Below are 20,070 nucleotides of genomic sequence, written 5' to 3'. Positions count from 1 at the left end.
CACAACCCTATTGAAAGGTTCCATAGGAGCTGCTCGTATGGAGATATGGGAATATGGAGTGCATAAGATGTAAAAGAATATATATCGATAGACATATCTGTACAGACTCCATAAGCATTCCGCATCATTTCCGTAAGAGTTCCATAATTATTGCATGACGCGATGTGGTGTCCACAAGTTTCCATACGTGATTTCCTTATAGTGTTACATCGACTCCATATGCTCCATACTGACCCCACAAAATTCATATCGAAACTTATAGAATTATCGGGCTCGTCGTATGGAAATTCTTAGCAGGGAAGGGAATAGCCCCACGACAATGCGGCAGGTACCATAAATGGGTGGAAACTTTAGTCCAGTCTTGTGAAGGCTCTAGAACAATAAGGTGGGACGTAAATGGGGGCCGTTAATAGAAGAAGAAGAAGAAGAAGTTTATTCACATCACATTACATGATGCAGGAAGCCTGCAGAAAAAGCTGCCAGAAGCCAGCTTGACAGGGCCGCAGGCCCCCTTTCATTGGCAGTTGGCGGAATGTCGTAAAAAAAAGTTTATACACAGCATATTTTATCACAACTTGTAAAGAAAAAAAAAGTGAAAAAAAAACAACATATTACAAGAAAAACGCTAAAACATATATACTGTTACCACATTTCAGTGTAACACGTACTCACATTTTTAATACATTTATGGGGAAATATTATAGACACAAAATCTCGTTTTACTTCGTTTTGAAAAGATCGCGCAGTGCTTTGAAAGTTATATTGTCGAGTTGGATATTTTTAGCTTGCAAACTGTTTAGTAATCGGGGTAACTTGTTTTGCAGCATTTGTAGACCGCATGTAGTTCTACTTGTGTTAACCTTCCATGGTTCAAAATGACGCGTCTGGTATGAAACTACATTATTCTCTAGCTGAGCTATGTTCTGAATAGTACAATTGTTACATTTAGTTTCTTGTTTGAACAACTTGCAAAGCCGGTAGTCATAGGATTTTGTTACTGGAATTACATTGTATTTTTTAAATAATTCATGTGTGTGGTAGTGCATTGGTACGTTTTCGACAGCTCTTAAAAACTTTTTTTGGAGAATGAGCACTCTGTCTATATTAGATTTAGTAGTCGATGCCCATACCAAGTGACAATAATTAAGTCTAGGGGAGAAAAGACCATTATAAATCAGCATCAGAATGTGGCGAGGGAATGCATGGCGATTTCGCGAAACAATGCCTACTATTTGTGATAGTTTTTTTGTAATATAATCTATGTGGGCATCCCATGACATTGTGTTTTGAAAAATGACACCCAGAGTTTTAAAACTAGACACAATCTCTACAGGAGTTGACCGTAGTGTAATTGTGTTTTGTGTGTCTATGTTTTTGTTCCTAGTATGATACAAAACTGCTTTAGTTTTATCAGCATTAATCTTCAAGCTATTTTTTTGGGTCCATTCATCAAGCTTAGCAAGCGCTACATTTGCTGCAGCTATTAGGTGATCACTTGATTCTCCTGTGAAAAACACGCTTGTATCATCCGCATAATTCACAAAAGTAGCGGATGGAGCGATACCGTAAACATCGTTCACGTACAAATTGAACAAAAAGGGGCCCAGGATGCTGCCTTGCGGCACACCCTGGGAAACATGAAGTGCATCTGATAAAGAATCACCAATGGCTACAATTTGGGTACGATGTTTAAGGTAGGATTCCATAAGAACACCGGCCTTTCCGCGAATGCCATAATGTTCTAACTTCCTAATAAGTATTGCGTGGCTGATAGTGTCGAATGCTTTCGAGAAGTCAACGTAAAGGCCCAAGACTAGCTTACCTTTCTCCAAACCACTTAAAATGTGTTCTTTCTGCGTCAAGAGGGCAAGTTCAGTGCTAAATCCTTTGCGGAAACCGAACTGGCTACTAGCTAGCAATTTGTGCTTTTCTTGAAATGCTGTCAATCGGTTTAAAATAGCTTTTTCAAAGACTTTGGAAAAGACCGGGAGAATCGATATGGGCCGATAATTTCCCATATCATTTTTGTCACCTTTCTTATATAGCACGCTTACTCGAGCAACCTGCATTTTGGGCGGAAATATGGCCTGCTGAAAGCATAAATTAAGTACATGCATTAAGCATGGAGCAAGATAATGTGCAACGTGTTTGATTGGTTTTACCTGAATTCCATCTACGTCTTTGGCACTGCTATTTCTTAAATTTAGAATTATGCTTGCAGTTTCTGTTTCACTTACTGGAGTCAGAAACACCGAGTTATCATTACGCGGAAAGTTAGCTAGGTCATTGGAGCAAATGGCGGTGTTACCTTGAACAAAATGTTGGTTGAATGCGTTCGCGAGGGTTTCTCCTGTTAACTCAGCATCATGTCTTTTTATCTTACACACTTTTTCAGTTCCTATCTTGTAATTTAGCATCGAGTTCAGTCTACGCCAAACTGCATCCATTTGTCCTGCTGCAGGCATAAATACATTGTCTAAATATTCACGTCTGGCTTTTTTATATCTTTATCTAGACGATTACGGAAAGCTTTAAATTCTAGTAGTATTTTTTTGTCTTTGCTTTTGACAAATTGGTGGTACAAGTTATTCTTTTTTCTAATCCTCGCGGAAAGTTCTGCGTTAACCCATGGTTTTCGGATTTTTTCTACCGTTCTTCCTTGCTACTAACGGGAAACTCTCCTCATAGATTGGTTTCAGTATTTTCATGAATGTGTCATAAGCAACGTTCGCATCTTCGCTACCAAAAACTTGATCCCACGAAGTGCGTGAAACTTTGCTATAAAACTTGGAAAGGTTGCAGTGTGTCATATGTTGAACGAAATATGTATGTCGTGCTTTATTTTTGCTGAACTGACTTTTGGCGCACAAAAATATAGGCAAGTGATCACTGAGATCTGACGTAAGTACACCCGCTTTGATTCTACATGCGTCAATATTTGTAAGGAACACATCAATTAATGAGGATGAACTTTCTGTCACTCTCGTCGGCATATCAATAGTGTTCCTAATACCATGCTTGTTCAACAAAACAGAAAAGTTAGTTTGCAAAGAAGCATTCATCATATTTATGTTAATATCACCACCAAATATAATACTATAACGATTAATATCAACAAAGGAGAACAGCGTTTCTAAGTAGTCAAAGAAAGGCGCCATCTTTCCATGTGGAGGACGGTAACAAACTACCAACAAATTGTTGTGAGCAAGAACAGATACAATTTCATAATCATCTGTAACGATGGAAAAATTTTCAAGCAGTTCATAGTCGTACATTTTGTTTATCAAAATGCAAATTCCGCCACCCCTTCCAGAGGAGCGATTTAAGTAACAAGATTCATACCCAGCAAGTCTATAAACGTCGGTGCTGTCCGTTGACCATGTCTCAGTTAGCAATACACAATCTAGTGACTCATTTAGCTCATCAAGAAGTAAATCCAGACCTAATTTTTTATATTTGATTGATCTTATGTTCAGATGAAAGCATTTGAATGACTGCAAAAACGGTTTCCCTATGTGTTTCTGGAAGTCGTGCGGCAAAACGTAGGACGCCATATCCATGGGTCATCCGCCTTTAGGCAAGCTTCTCCAGGTCGCCAACGCTCGATACCAATTCGGCATTCAGTCCATCAGCCTTTCGTACCAGAATTCGGCCATTGCTATGCCACACGTATTTGTATTTCTTAACTTTTGCCCAGTTCTTAGCTTCGAACAATAGTGCACGGGTTCTTTTCGTTAGGTTTTCTAGCACGAAGATATTTCCGTCTGCTTCTTGCAGTTTCTTTCTGTTTTGCCACCACGCGTCCCTGTCAGCTTGCTTTGCGAAACGACAAATTATGCCTGGGATCTTATCTTTTTTTGCTGGCAGACGGTGAACTGCCACTACATCATTCTCTGAGAGTGCAGGAAGTTTAATTTGGTCAGTCAGTGCATTTATCTTATCCAACAGGTTTTCTTTATCAGTTTCTTGGATGCCATGAAATTCTAGGTTGAGGCGGCGGCTCCTCCATTCAAGGTCATCAATGTCATCTTTCAGTTGAGCGACATCATCATTCTGTGTTTCGACCTTTTCCACCCTCTTCCTTAGTTCTTTCACCTCGCGCTCGTTCCGCTCTGTGCGTGAAAGCAAATCATCGTACTGGTCGCTTAACAGCTGCAATGAGTCTTCGATACCGTCAATCGTTTCTTTAAGAGGCAGCAGCTGGTCAAGCTTATCACTAATTGCCATCATCCAGATCCTCAGATCCACGCTATCATCACTGGCGAGTTTTGCATCCTGCGTAGCCGGCGTGCGTGCTTTCGAGCGCCTACAGAAGATGCAGCGCCAGGCTTTACGGTATTCATCTCCCTTTGTTTTGAGCGTAGCATCGGTAATTCCGGCGCATTTCCCAGTGTGGTATCTGTGACCACACTCACTGCAGTCAATAGTGCCATCTGACGAAGTGCAATCTACAGAACACACAGAACACTGCAAATGTGGGGGCATTGTCACAAAACGTCACACCTTGGCAGCAGCAGCAGCGATTGAAATGATACCTAAAACATTGATATGTGGACCTGACTTCCACTAACCTGCAAGATCACAATGAAGATGTGGCTTGAGATGCTGCTCGCTCGTCGGTGCCGCTGCTGCCAATGCGATCGGCCAGTCCAGTCTCGCTGTATTTGTAGCCTTCCGTCGATGTCAGCGCTCGGTGTTGGTCTTAGCGGCGTAGGAAGGCAGCTTCCAGGGTGATAGGCGTCGTTCTTGATCACCAGCGATGCGCATGTGCCCGAACGGTCAATGCAGCTCTGTATCTGCAAGATCACAATGAAGATGTGGCTTGAGATGCTGCTCGCTCGTCGGTGCCGCTGCTGCCAATGCGATCGGCCAGTCCAGTCTCGCTGTATTTGTAGCCTTCCGTCGATGTCAGCGCTCGGTGTTGGTCTTAGCGGCGTAGGAAGGCAGCTTCCAGGGTGATAGGCGTCGTTCTTGATCACCAGCGATGCGCATGTGCCCGAACGGTCAATGCAGCTCTGTATCTGCAAGATCACAATGAAGATGTGGCTTGAGATGCTGCTCGCTCGTCGGTGCCGCTGCTGAGATCAGCTCTCTGAGATCAGTCTCTGAGATCAGCTCCATGGCTAGCAGAGGGGCGACGCATGCTAGCTGCTGCTTCCGTTCCATGCGGTGACCAGTGCGGTCGACGCCAACATTCAGAAGGCTGTGTACCGCCGTGACACACTCCTTCGACGTTTATGAGATGACCCGTTGGCAGCTGTTATGAAACTAAGGACGCTGGAGTCCTTTGCTGGCTATGCCTCCCACTGTTTTCTGGAGAATGCCAGGTAAGGAGCAATAGTTAGCCAACATCACATTGACCTAGTTTGGCTATTAAGGGCTAGCTTTATAACACGAGGGTACTTACTGTGCGTAAGTGTTGAGAGTCACCGAAAGCGGCGCTGGTTAGCAAAAAATTGCAGTCACAGCCGTTAACACCGTATCCTGCACACACGTGTTGAGGGCTGTTTGTACTGCGCCTCTCTCCTGCGCATATTTATTTCCTCACTTATCGTGGCTCTCTGCAAATGAGGAGAGAGAGGCAAGGGGAGAGGATAAGGGACCGTGTGCAGACGTGACGCGTGGCTACTGCGACGTCGTCGTCGTCGTCACGTATCGCGTTGACGGAGGCGACAGGGGGGCGAGCGCGTGATCTCGGCGCGGCCCCACAATGAGCGGCGGCGCTCGCGCTGCGCCTGGGCATAGGGGCCTCCCGCGGGCGCCCATATCCGCTGATCGATGCGGCCGCCAGGGAAGCGGCCGGATTGAAATGAGGGGGGCCCTGCGAGACGAAAGCGGGGAATTGATTAGACTCGGCGCGGAGGATGCGGATCACGTCGGTGCGCCAAAGTTAGTTAAAACCCTGGAGGCCGCCGGCAGGGGGAAGAAGGAGGCACTGCGCCGCCGTCTTCGCGCGCTCCGGCGTTGCAGCGCCACCGCTGCCACGCACCCCCCTGTGCGGGCAGTGCTTCTACGGCCCATGCACCGGCCGTGGATTCGGTCCCAGTGAATAATAATAATAATAATAATAATAATAATAATAATAATAATAATAATAATAATAATAATAATAATAATAATAATAATAATAATAATAATAATGTTTATTGCTAACAGTAATACAAAATATTGCGTGCCTCTCAAAGCCTACGAGGGCTTGGGCGACTAGGCCCTGCAACGCCAGACACTTGCTGATGCGTGTCGCTATGCGACTCGAACTGGGCTCGAGCCTGCAAGTGCGGTGCCACCGCATCTTGCTTGCATCATAGATCAGTGATCGGCCTATATCCTGCAGCATGGCGGACGGGTATGTTTAGGATATGGGCTTTTTCTCACGTTTTTTTCGACGGTGTGTCAGCTTCTCTTTATATGTGTCTCGCTGTTTTCTGTCTCTCATTTGTATGAAATGAATAAGTGCAAACTTTGTGTCATAGGTCTTGTCGCGCGTAAGTTTAAGCGTATACATCTATAGAGTCTAGAAGCTTGTATTTGTAGTGGTTTTTCTACCGCGTTCGTGTGTCGTCCCACGCAAGCTGTGCTTTAATGAAGCGAGTAGTCGAGCGGCCTTGTATTCCATCGGTTTTTCCTCTTTCGCGCATTCGGTGGGCTCATCCAGAGAATCGAAGCCAGTATTTTCCGAGCACTGGCGCCATGATGGCCTAGCGGTCAATAAGTCTGTTGAGCAATGACGGCGGCGTAGTGAACCTTGGTCTCACGAATGCTCGTGACGAGCTTCAGGTGTACAGACGTCGTATAGGCGTCTGATCCTGCATGCTGCCTCGTATCTTGTTCGCGTGGTCTCCAAGGGAGCTGAGGCAGAGATGTCTGTACAGAAAGACGTGTACTGTAGTCGAACACAACTCCAGAACGAAGCGAATCTTCCTCGCCAGAGGATTCCCTTCCAGCCAGCGGCGTCGGCCGAATCTCCTGAACGGTTAGCGTGACAATGCAGGGAGCGGCGCGGCTGTGCAGGGAGGGAGCTATCCTCTGTTATCTGCCGCTATCTGCATTGTCAGGCTAACAGCTTCATGAGATTCCGCCGACGCCGCTGGCTGGAAAAACGCCGCTGGCTGGCTGGCTTTCCCCCGCCTCTGGCGGGGAAAAGCCGCTGCCTTCTTGAGTTGTATTTGCATACGTTAGCAGGACGAGCAAAATAAAGAAATATAAAAGTTTTGTGCATGCGAGCATAGCGGGCCTTGCGCGTGTCGTGACATGGGGAGTGTACCCTTACCACACTGCTGTTTCGACGTGCGTGTTTCTTCATGGCGGCCTCGTACGCAGCAAAGCAGCAGTGGCCGGCCTTTTTTTTTCTGGGGGGGGGGGGGGGGGGGGGGGGGCGATGGAAGGGAGCGCGTGGTCATTGGTCATTGGCTGTGATTGGGCTTTGAGCGCGCCTAACGCCAGTGCATGCTGGGTGGGGTAGCCGCCACGCTCAAGCACCGCCTGAAAAATGGCGGCCGGACCCACTGTATAGTGTACGGTCGGCCCTTGAAACTTCGGCCGTCCGCGGTGCGAAGCGGGTGGCACTCGCGGTCACTGCCGACCGCTACCGAACGCGAAGGTCGCACCTCTCGCGAAGTTCGGCCCTCGACTAGCTTGCGATTAGCGCTCGATCGTGCCGCCAAATCGCTGCCGTTCGTATGCCGGGCGGTCGCTGTGATGTGCCTCACGGCGCGAGCTCATGTGGCGGAGTAGCGGTTAAGAGGTACTTATCCTGGACGCCGCGCTTTTGATATTCCCGCTCTGGCCGGCCGCGTTACAATATGGGTATGGCCGACGTGTTGCGCGTGGGAAAAGTTCGGAAGCGCGCCCAGAAAAAAGCTCGGGTAGAGGGTCGTTGGCGGTCTTGCGAGCGTTGCATTAGCGCCTCGCAATTTGCCGACCGGCCTTTCGTGATAATGTTCGAGATGCTGCCTTGTATTGATGCATGGCGCGGCAGCGCCGTTTAGGTTCCGATGCCTGTAATCGCGGCAGCGCGAGCGCCCAGGCGTGATGTGTGATCCGAACTGTGAGTGAAGGTGTGGCCCTTCAGTACTTTTTTTCCTTGCTTCAGTTTTCAGTTGTGAGAGGAGAGGTGTGCGAAATCAGGCGTTCGTTGCGTTTAAGTTGGTGCTGAACAGTTTTGTATTGAGATTGTTCTGATCGTAAAATCGGAAATAAGCCGTAGTGCGAGTTTCTCTCTTTTTAGGTTGAAACATGTCTGAAGCTGCATTAAAGTTTAAAATTTTTCTTTCTGGTATTGTGAAGTTGGAATGTTGTAGAGAGGGATTGTTCTTTTTTTTTTTCGGCTTTAGGCACGCATTTCACTGTTCCATGTATAATTTCAACATTGTATTGGTGCAAAATTGCAATGAAAATATAGAATAGAAAACGGGGGTACCATAGTCGACTACAGTATCGAGATCTCCTGTGCGAAGTGGTCGGTGAACAACGTTAAAGCGGAAGCTTGGGCGAGTTGGTACATTTTCCTGAATAACAGCGCGAACTTGGACGAGGACAGAAGAAAGACGCATGGACGGGCGCTGACTTGCAACTGAAAATTTTATTGCTTGTACAGTGAAAATAAATGGGTGGCCACCAACAAACTCGTCGTGATTGCACATATACGGCAGCCCGGCCGCTGTATGTCGTCCTTGTGGCTCATTCGCTTCGCCGTGTCCGCATGGCTGGTTGCTGAGAAAGTAGGTATGTAGCTGGTATTTCGATTACTGTTGCCTGTAAGTGGCGTCTTCCAAATCAGAGTTCACTGTTCATGCTGATTTTTATAGGCAGAGAAAACATTAGGCTTTTCTGCGCTCGCACAAGGCTTTTCTCGTTCTCTGTTTTTCTTTGTTTGGCGACTAGAGCTAGTTTTCAAAGTTCAAATACGATTGCACTTCAAGCCAAGCCTTCTGTTTCTCCGAAGTGTACACGTTGACCTTTTTTGTTTGTCCTCCCCTGCGGTACGTTTTGTGCGTGGCGAGGTCACATAAGTGATGACGTTACTGTCGAGATAGACGCCCTTTGTGTTTTCATAGCGTAGCGCGTCCCGTAACGAAGCTGGTAATGGATGTCGAAATAAAACCAATCGGGCAGCATGATATTCTTTTTTTTTTTTCCAGGAAGAAAGGTAAACGCTGCGTACGCATCGTGATGACTCAATGGCTATATAGCTTAAATGAATGTAAGGTCGCGGGGTTGCATTTCCTGTGGTAGCGGACCTATTGCGATTGGGTCAGAATGTAAACATGGCTGTGTATCGAGATTTCAGTGAACGTTATGTGGTCAAAAAAGTTAATCTCAACACCGCTGCTACAGCGTGCCCGCCACTTTTGCATTATCCGAAATACCCTGTTACACTTTGGTGACGTGATGATTTCAATTGAGACCGCACATGTCGTAATTATTTATTGAAGTTACTTCTGCAATGTTCTGAATCGAAACTTCGAGTGCCAACCGAGGAGTTATGCTTTGCCCCTGCTTACACGAATGAAGATGCCGCAGAAAACTCGCCAGTGACGGGGGGCAAAAGGGGAGGGGGTTTGGGGGAGGAATTGACAGGCAGGGTCTACTTTTTTCAGTCTCTCGGAGGGCTAGCCAACGAGCGGGGCGCGAAAATAATGGTATGAGGGCAAAGAGCGCCACTGCATCGGCGCCCACTCCTCGCCGCTTCGTATACGAACTGATGGAGGGAGATGTGGAGAGTCCGCGACCCGACGAGGACCCCGAGCCTAATGCGCGGCATGTATTCCTGTCACTAGCCTCCATCTGCCAATCGAAGGCCACGCAAGAAGACGCGGCGGTGGGCTCCGCTCAAAACAAGACGAAGGGCACGGCTTCGACCGCACGTCCGGCGTTGGCACGGTCCTTATTCTCCGAGGCTCTGGACGCTGCGCTTGTACTGCACGCCGGCGCGCGTCACTGGACGACGCGCGTTGCGTTTTTTTTTTTTTGCTTCGCCTCGTTTCTGTTTTATTCCCCCTGTGCGTCTCGTCCCTCGTATAACGAGTTTCGTTTGGTCCTGCTCATATTATTTCGCTCCGGGCGCTGTCGCTCGCGTGTCTTCCTCCCTTGTGCTTGTTCCTCCGGTGGACGGTATTTGGGAGAGAAGAGCGGGCATGTAGCGCCGCGTCGCTGCGTTTTTGGCGTCGCAATTGGAATTCGAGTGTATGCCCCCTCCTCCTCCTCCTCCTCCTCGGCCCCTGCGAATCTCGAGTTAGAGTCGAGAGAGCGCGGAGGCTTCGTCTTTAATGCGGCCGGCCACGCGGACACGCATTGAGCCCCGCCGTCGCCCCGGGAAGTAGCCATCGCTGTCCGGCAGATGGCCCTCATCGCACCCTCCTCGCCCTCTTTCCTCAGTTGCACAACGGTGCCCGCCTTCCCCTCGAACACCAGCCGTGGCGTTTGTGTGCCGCGAAGGCCTTTGGTCTGTCTATCATTCCATCCCTGCAGGCTAGTCACCGGCGTGCTGCTTTCATGCAGCCGCGCGTTCTCTCTCTCTCTCTCTCCCATCCCCTCCCTCTTCCCGTCGTCATCCCGAGGCTCCCGGTGCTGAATCCCCCAACGTCCGAGCGCGGCTGCGCACCGCCACCGCGTTCCAGGCCGCTGTGTTCGCTCGCGGCGAATGCCGTGGCTGCTTCTGGCAAAACGAAGGAAAAAAGAAAGGACGTCCTGCAGAAATTCGAATTGGAAATGGACACCGTCCACGCCGATAGACGTCCGCGGCAAGTAGCAACAGAAAGTGTCCGGCTCGTGAGAGATGAGGGCGAGGGTGAAGAGAAGAGGGATTCGAGGAAAAAGAAGTAAAAGAAGAGGCGGACGCTGAAGAGAACGTTACCGTGGGACGTAATATAAATCGAACTGTCGTTTTGTGTTTCCTCGGATCTCCCTCGCTCTTGTTCGATCCCTCGCTTCACTGTTCACCGACCGGCCTTAGCTGGCCGCTTGCGCGCGCTCGCCTCTACTGACTGCCTGATATCGGGCGCCCTCTTTCTGTCGCTGCCTTTCATTTTGCGTTTTATTCTTTCTTTAACGAATTTATGGAGAGGGGTCGAGGATCGGTCGAACGATATCTGAAGTCCATCCCGCGCGCCTATAGCTGTTTTGTCTTTTTTCCCCCTCTTTTTGCTTTTATTTTATTTTTTGGTCGTACTAGTTCCCCTCAACACGGCACTTCTCCCAGGCCACGCGTTCTCGTCCGTCCTGCTTATATGCTTTGTGCGGGAAGGTGACCGTTGATGGTTTCCGCCGCTTTCAGTTATCGTAGTTATTATACTTACCTTTTTTTTTTTAGCCCCTCGTCACTGGCTCGCTGTCTGTGGGGTCGTGGAGCGGCGTCCCGGTCTAACACGTCCTCCGCCTCCTGCGCGCCGCAGCTGAGACCTCTCGCTCTGGCGCACTGGACGTTCGCAGTCCGTTGTGCACGGCGATTCCCGGCGCCTCGGCGATGCGTACATATCGCCGGCGTCATTCCTGCTTGTATGCGTCGGCTTATCTGCCAGTCTGAAAACGTAAATGGCGGGCTCCTCGACACTGCCGCCGCGGACGTTTTGTTTTACATTGTTTTTTTGTGCTAAGCATTCATGTGTGAGGAAGCCAAGGTTCTTGTGGGGTCTTGAACGGCGCTCCACACGGTTGGTCAGTGCAGTGAAGTCGTCTAATGCTTTTCACTGTCCCCGCCCTTTTCTGGGAATGTTTGCCTTCCTTTTTTCGGTGGAGTTCATGCACCGAAGTAATATTCGTTTGTATGCCGTATCTTTTTCTTACAGGTAATTTCATATTAATGGCTTTTAGAAGCGAGTGGGATTGAGAGTTCGGTTCATACGCAGCTGTAAGTTGTGTTTCGCGCGTGTTTGCTTTTAATTTACCTCTAAGAAATTAGCCTTCATTCTCTGCACGAGGAATACGGAATTTCTGGACTACATTATATGTTTTCTGTGCGCTTAGCGTCTTCCTTCCGCGTAAAACTCGAAGGTCTAGCGACCTGCCTCACGCCAGCCTCTGCTCTGCTCTGAGTCACTGTACTGACGAAATATAGACAGTACAGTCGCGGGTAAAAAAGATTAGCACACGAGACGGAACACCAGAGCGCCGGAATGACAACGCGTGGCGCTGCGGGTGGCGAAGAGGCTGATAACGAGAGTGCCGGGCCGTTCCCATTCTACAGTATTAGGGGGGTTCAGTGGACTGCCACGGACCAGCAAAATTACTTGCTAAAAGCAGCGCTATCAGCTATTGTTCCCGCGAGTTCCTTTTGACAAACCATCGCGGACATAAAAAAACAGTAGTAAAATGAAGCCATCTTTGCTTGATAACCGAGCCAAAATAAATGCCGCATGCACAGTCACGTAGGGTCGGCACTTCAACGCTCGGGCGGTGCACGCTTGATAAAGCTTACTTCCTGCCGTCCTCTCCTAGGCTGCAAACATGGAATCGGCCCGTTAGGCAGGTCTGCGTACCGCAGCGCCGCGTGGCGAGATATACGAATTGTAATCGCCAGTGATCTGTGCTAATATTTTTTGCTCGCGACTGTACAGTAATTCCATGCAGCGCTATCTACACGACGACTGCCGCGTCACCTAGCTGGCGTGCAGTGTCAATAATAAGTGTGAGAAGATGCATAATTGGTGTGGCGACATGCATTAGTTCTATTAAAAGGTATCATTGAGAGCACTAATGGGGTTTTAAATATACTATCAACCAAATGGCACAAGTGATATCTCTCACAGATGGCAGCAACCGCTTTTACCGGCAGTGCCACTGCAAGTGTAGCGGCTATGTCGGTTGTGTCATTTCTTTATAGAAATCATCTGAAAAACTGTTTAAGGGAGGTTAAATAATAAATGCAGCTGTAATTTATTGAAAGTAGACTGTCTAAGTTGATATGAACAAAAATAACTGTTTCCATGACGCTGGGTTGTAGTCATTAAATGCAGTAGTTTCACTCCAAGCCGCCCCAAACGTCTGCCATGTTATCCTCTGCGAGAAAACACAGCATGGCGCTACTATCCGCTCACACCTGACTGTCTCTGTTAATGTAAGGTATAAATTCCTGCCTAAACCGGAGTTCTGCTCTCGTTATTGCCACCATGTGATGAGCTGTACCAGAATAGGCTAATATTTTTATACTGATCTGAACAGCAGACTGTCCCTTTAAGAATCCTAGTTATCATATTTTATTAAGCCGACAGTGGAAATCTGGCCTTTGTTGGTTCGCATTCCTTCTTTGTCGGGAGCTTTTTTAGTGCTCTTGCACTTAAGGTCACATTCAGCGAGAAACCCCTTATGTGTGTCCTGAAGCCTCCGCAGCAACCAGCCTAGGTGTGTGTATGTGCGTGTATGTGTATACCAACGACGCCGAGTTTTCCGCCGAACAGGAGCCCTCAATGATATGCATCCCTAGAGCGAATGTAATTAACACTGTGTCGCGTATCTACTGTGCTTTATCCATTCATGGTGGAAACCAACAGCCACCGAAACCAAGGAGCATAGGGGCTGTCTTGTTTTTAACTAGTAGTTTTTCTTCAGTGGAAGATTAATAAAAGCAGAAAAAGAACAACCGCATGCCGCCGGTGCGATCCGAACCCACAACCTTAGCATTTCGCGTCGCTGCTCTACCAACTGAGCTACGGCAACTGTTGTCCAGTCCGATGCTTTCGAGGGTATTTATGTGTACTGTAAGCGAACTTTCGGAGTGTTCACCAGCGCCACCCTCGTCCGTAGCGGCAAACGTAGTACGTCCCCTGTTACCGCCAGTGCCACGTAGGAACGTGGTCGAACGGTCTGGTCGACCGGTCAGGGCGTAAACTGTGCGAGAACCCTCGTATGCTACCTATGGCATCAAGGCTGCCAGATTCGAGGCCCTCGTTAAACTATTAAGCATACAAGTGAAGGGAAAAGAGGTGCTCGTTGTGGCATACATGACGGAAGCCAACAGCCACCGAAACCTAGCAGCGGAAGGGATATTTCTTATTCGTCGCTTTTAATTGATGTTTTTCATCAAGTGCTTTATCCATGTCATGCAAACACATGCAACACACGTAGTGCACTTCATATGCCACATCAGTCACATCGGGATATCATCAATAACAAAGCGTAACCACGGTAAAGAATGCAAAACCAAGTTGAAAAAACAATACAAAACAATGCATGGCCGCACAATGCTAGCGCACCTAATTCGCATTTCGCCTAACTACGCAAATCGATCGTCATTTTTTTAGCTCCTCTAAACGACAAGGCAATTAGCTCTATAGTAACGTAATTATCTGCCAGGCGCCGAGTGATCAGTTAAATGGTAAGTATAGATGCACGACCTACAATGGTCGAGACAAGAGTTTACGAGTCTTTCTCTCACAATGTGTTCACGATACGAGACATTAATTGCGCAGTACAGTCCGTATTCAGCTGGCATTGATAGATAAGTACGGCACGGAAAAATTTTGTCAGGTGCAGTGTAACTGTGTTCAAATCTCCGGCCTTACAGAACTACTCTTGGTCGCCGAATGCACGGAGTGTATCATTCAGTTCATTCGAAAGCCGGCTTATTCTGTTCGATTGCAGGTGGTAGGTAGCCAGTAATTGGAAACATGTGCATGGGCAACGTGATGTCTAGCGGTAACACATCATAAACTTCGTTAACAAATATGTCGATCCCATTACCACGACGCACCTTCGAGTCTCAAATTTGCTTTGGTATCACTTCAGCCGAAATTAATCCAAGCACTGACAGTCTTGCTATCAGGAATTCAGGACTAGCGGTTCTAGTTTTCTTAGCTGCCGCCACTTGGCGCATGGCTTCGAAGGTTCTAAAATGATATCACGTTGACGTCACCTCTGCCATAAGGAAGAAAGGGAGTGGCTGTCATTACAGCGCTATACGCTGCTACGCTTAGCGGTACTGGCTGTGGTTGTTCCGAGTTTTTGGTAATGTTAACATTAAACTCAGTGAGCATAAATACGTCTAGATAATTAGGAACAGTTTTGGAGTTGTTCTAAATTGAAATAATAATAATAACCCATTTTATCTGTCGCAGAAATACTGCGCAGTCCGCGCATGCAGTGGCCTGCGCATATTACACGAGTGCAGTGATTGTAAACAACGAGGTGCACACTGCCCTTGTCCCATGCGCGGCGCACCGCGGCCGGGAATGCAGGCAGGCCCGGGGCTGCCAGTGGCGTGTGTACATTTGTTTATTAGTGTCTATATATATATATATATATATATATATAAACGCGCGCCCACACACACAAACACGCTACTAGGCGGCGGCGTCCAGGCTTCGTTGCGTGCGTGTTCTGGGGGCCCCAGAACGACGCGTGTTACAGGGAGAGGGCCCCGGGCGTTGTTAATGTAATCTCGGGGCGCTGGCCAGCCGAGTGTTATGGCGCGCTCGGGCGGCCGCATTGCGCGCGCCGCTCCTCTCCCTCCCCGCGCGGACACCGCCTGTGCTGCCCGTGCACCGTTTCTGGTTGTTGCCGCCGCCACTGTCTCTGCTGCTGTCGCTCGCTGTGCAGCGATTACGCCGCGGCCCCGTGGCGCTGCAGAGGTGCCTCCGCTTCGCTCTCTCACCCCGGCGCTCCTCTTTGCGCCGATTATTTTGGCTCTTTGCTGCCGCGCATGCCTGTGCGGCCTGCGGAGCTGTTTGTTGCGTTACACTTTGTCTTTAGTCGGTCCCTGTTTGCTGCGGTGTTCCTGCGTCCGGTTGATGTGCCTGTTTGCAGAAAGGTTGCTGTGCTTAAGGACTTTTTTTTTTTTACTTCTTGTCGTCTCTTATGAGGGAAAGTGCATAAAAAGGGATGGGAAGGGGGGAGGGGGGTTGTGACTTCTGGCGGCCCTCTGCTCGTTGTGTTGTTTATGACTTGACAATAATTTTCTCCTTTATGGCGGCCCGGCGTGCACGCTTTCAATCCTTGCACGTGGCTTGGTTCCGTTAAACTGTTTTGTCGGTGTGAGTGCCAGAGATAGCGCTGGTGTCTTGAATTTGTGATTTTTCTGGAGTGGTGGTAAAGGCCGGACAGGTGAGCCAGGGATTTGTTGAAGACGCAGGTGCCGCTTCATTTTGGCCCCGCAACTCTTCGAAGCGCCACGATGCGGGACGCTAGAGCCAGTGGCGACACTGACACCGCGGTCCCCATACACAGTCATACACTCATTTCGCCAACAACGCACGAAGCATACGCGAACCGTAACAACACTTTGGCGCCTGACACCCAGCGCTGCGCGGGTCGCAGGTGATCTGCGACAATAATGCACGCGACCGCAGCTGGCACGCGAGGGTCCGTTCGCTTCCTGATGGTCACGCGTGATGGTGCCACGAGTAATGAACCCGTTTCCCGGGGTGTTGGAATTAATTTGCGCCCCGGTGGCGCGGCTGCCCGAACGGGGATCGTAGCTATGCCGGCGGGCTCTTTGGGAAATTAATACGGCCCGTCATTTTGCCGCGTTGGGGGTGACCTCGCGACGCGCCGTGTGCCAGGGCGCGATCGAGGAATGCGGGTGTTTACGCGTCCTTCGTGGCGAGGGATTAGTGCCGAAGCGGGCCTGCGTGAAAGCGGCGTACGTGTGCCTCATTCACGTAATACCGTTATATATATAGGGGTATTTACACCTTTTTGGGAGCGCACATGTGTTGCCGCAGTACGTTGTCTAGGGTAGCGCTGAAAAAAAAAAAAAAGCGGAACTTGGAATATGTCACCTTCTTTCTGGCCTTGGAGACACACGTGTGTTAGTTGCTGGCAGCAGAACCGGAATCGTTGCCCATTCGCAACACTGAAGTGTGTCCACGCGTTCTCACACACGCAATAGTCCGCTTAGCTCTAGAAAAACTTGTGGGAATTGTCTACGCTTGATATATATGTGTGTCATGTCAATTATATCAGTGCATGCACTGAGAAAGTTGCGATTTACGTTTTGTGCTGTATTCAGGGTACTCATATGTAGACACTGAGCTAAATTTGTACTCTTAGCTGCATCTCTGGGTAGCACTGATGCTTTGCAACGCATGGCTCCCGTTGACTAGCACAAGCATTGGAATTGTTGAAGCGAGATTATGTGGCTTGCTCTTAGAACCGTTATTAACTGGCAGCTATTGAATGTGGTGGTTGGCGCCTTCATCATTTGCCCGTCCTGCATTGTTTGCTTCGTCACTGTTTAGCTTTGCGATGGTCTTGCTGAAATATAAACTAACAGAAAGGAGCGTTGCAAATTATCCTTGCGTTTACGTTGTGACGAGAGCTGGGTTGCGTCATTAAAAATTGCTCTCATTCTCCGTTTTGCTCACCTGGCAAAACTTGCATGTAATACGATGCGTCGTAAGAAGCCCTCGTCTCTACTAAGAAATTTGTGTCCTGATGTGGTCTTGGAATTTTTTGCCCGTCGCGTTGTGTTTGATGTATAGCCTGTCAGGTAATTTGTTACCGAATGTATTGACTCGGTAGAATAGTTGTGTCACGCCAGTGTAGTGTGCCGCCAGTGTGTTAATATCTGCTCTGAGATAAAGCTCCGCGTGACTGCACTGTACTTGTGGAGAGACCACAACTTTTCCGTTAGGAGGTGGAACAAAAAGCCGCTGGGTCTCTTGCATAGGCATCAAGCGAGGTGCGCGCCCGGAAGATATCTTGCTAGCGTGCCGTCACAGATACTGTGTCCCGTAGACTTTCCTCCTCAGTGGTCCACCGATGTATATTTGCCGTAGGTTTAGGGAATTTTTACTTCTTACTAAGCTGCGGTGCCTTAAATCAATCTGTGTTTTAACGACACAAGCCCCAGTCAGCTTGCATTTTCTTATAAGTGAACCATTTGACTGAATATGACTGAATTCTGCTATGAAGAAGTCATCTAATCAAGAAAAACCATGCCGATGTCAGCTCGGATACCCGGTCACTTTAAATTAACGTACCTTCATCGTTGCACGCTTATTAAGACGTTTTAATTTTTTTTCTCGAGCTTTCTTAATTTCATCTGTGACTTTGGCTGAAGGAAGCCGAAACTGGCTGCGTTGCTTCAGTACTTACGAAAGCTATAGTGTCCACTACTTACCGCAGGTCTCTATAGCTTCTGCTCCTTGGATGGGGTGATGAGGCGTCAATTATGCTCTTTTTGCTTACCTGCTATGGGCTGTTCTTGTAGACATTTACGTAGGTCAAGTTCTTTCCCGGCTATGGCCTGTGGAGCTCAGTGTTAATCTATGCCTGGTTTGTCGAAATCGAATAACTGCGTTCCCGCATCATGTTCGGCAAGAAATTTCAGCAACCGACTCGAGAGCATCGGGGAAATGTATAGCTAAAGATTTTTTTTTTCTTTCTGAAACTGTCGGAGAGCTTGTTCATTTTTAAGGAAGCAAATAAGTGAGGCCTACTGAATACACTGCGTTGATATAGGCTTGCTGCTTTCAAATACTGGCTACCAATATCACATACCAATACCAATACCAATACCAATGTCACTTGCTGCTTCCAGAATAGCACGAACAGCTTACTTCAGAAACGGCCCAGAGACAAAATTCTTGTCATCTAGGCTGCCTTCGCTTGGAGCCTTGAGTCGCCGCTGGCGCTGCCTGCCGGCTGTGGCGCACAGGAGGAAAAACAGCAGCATGCAGCAGCAGCAGCAGCGACGGCAATGTGAAGCGGGAAACGCGAGCGCCTGATCGAGCCGTCGCAGCGACGGCTGCGCTCACAGCCACGGCCTCCATGGAAGGGTACGACAGGGCGCACAAAACCGAGTTTGGGCAGCGCGGTAATGAGACGGCGGCCGCTCATTCATGCGCACGCACTGGATGCGGGAGTAGGGGAAGGGCTGCCCATGAGGGAGGCCCCGGGAAGGAGGGCTCCTTTTCCTTCGTCCCGAAACACGCGGCGGTCCTTGCGGCAGGCCCGGGCGCCCACTGAGGCGGATTCATCTGTTCCCCTGGAAACAACGCGGCGCGCTTTCTCGGGCCTCCCTCCCTCCCTCCCTCTGCCTGCACTGGTGCTGTGGCTGCAGCGCCTTCCTCGGCCCGCTGCGCGTATATACGGGCGCGTGGAAGGCGTGCGCGCGAGCCAGGGCCCTGGACGGCCAGGCGGAACGCTCTCATTACGCGAATGGTCATATTCTCTGGAGCGAAAGATATATACGGGACTAGGAAATGCAGCAGCAGCAGCAGTGGCCGGAGTGGCGTAGCCCGGCAGCGGCTCGGAGGGAAGGAGCGGATTAGAGGAGCCACCTTTCGCATTAATCACGCACCCGCATCGATTCCGCAGTGTCAGCGCCAGCGAGGTCGCCCCATTAGCGTCATAAATTCGAGGAGGGGGGGCCTCCTCTTCTTCTGGCTCCCCATCCTTTGCCGCTGGCCTCCCTTAGGCGGGCACCTTGGGCGGCCGCCCCCGCGGGCCGTTTGTTGATGGCAGCGGGGCCGTTGTTTTCTTGGCGGAACCCATTCGCCGGCTGCGTGCCGCGCCTGTTTCTCCGCTCATCGGTCGCGGGGCCTTTGTTCCGTCGCTGCCCGTGGACGTGCTTGGGGGCAGCCAGTTGCCTCCGAGGAAGGGGAGGGGCTCGCTGGATTCCTGGCTGCGGCCGCCTGTTTCTGACGTCCGCAGAAAAGCGGCACCGCGGCGTCTTTCTAAGGGGAGTGCCGTTCAGGTCCTAAAGCGCGGCCAACATATGTCCTCCAGTTTGATGCTTCCGAGAGGTCACGGTTCCGCACGCTTACCTGAAGCCTCAAAAAATAGTGGATCTTGAGTTCCGTTTTCAGAAGTTGAATCGTGCTACTATCAAAGGCTTACCTTAGTAGGCCGGGGGACAGGCGAAACTGTCGTTAAGCGTTTAAAAACTTGTGCGCTCTTACGGTTCAGCGGCCTGCTTGTTTCAGTGAGAAGCTGTGGATTAGTGCGGAAAATACACAAGCTTGACAACTCCTGCTCAACAGTTGAAATTCAGTGTGGCAAGACAAAAAGTGCCAGTGTGAGAAAAATAAAATTGGTTAAAACTGACAATTTCTTGCCGGCGCGTTCAAAACCGCCCACTTGCATTCCGTCGGAAGGAACGGGGTTCAAAGGGAGATTGGCTTCAGGAAGGAA

The 20,070-nt window shown here is 49.3% G+C and overlaps 2 protein-coding genes across 6 annotated transcripts in view; one reads left to right on the top strand and one right to left on the bottom strand.

Moving 5' to 3' along the window:
• Positions 1 to 20,070, top strand: part of LOC149340314 (uncharacterized) — a 628,908-nt gene that overhangs the window by 257,329 nt on the left and 351,509 nt on the right. The gene's annotated exons all lie outside the window — the stretch shown is intronic.
• Positions 3,221 to 4,485, bottom strand: LOC149340317 (uncharacterized). The gene has a single exon (XM_089551107.1). The coding sequence runs from the start codon at positions 4,483 to 4,485 to the stop codon at positions 3,574 to 3,576; it is 912 nt and encodes a 303-aa protein (XP_089407233.1). The 3' UTR covers positions 3,221 to 3,573.

This window comes from Amblyomma mixtum, chromosome 6 (assembly GCF_055824585.1).
Source record: "Amblyomma mixtum isolate Tamu chromosome 6, ASM5582458v1, whole genome shotgun sequence".
In the NCBI taxonomy this organism is placed as follows: Eukaryota; Metazoa; Arthropoda; class Arachnida; order Ixodida; family Ixodidae; genus Amblyomma; species Amblyomma mixtum.
This window is presented reverse-complemented; position numbering and strand designations above follow the sequence as displayed.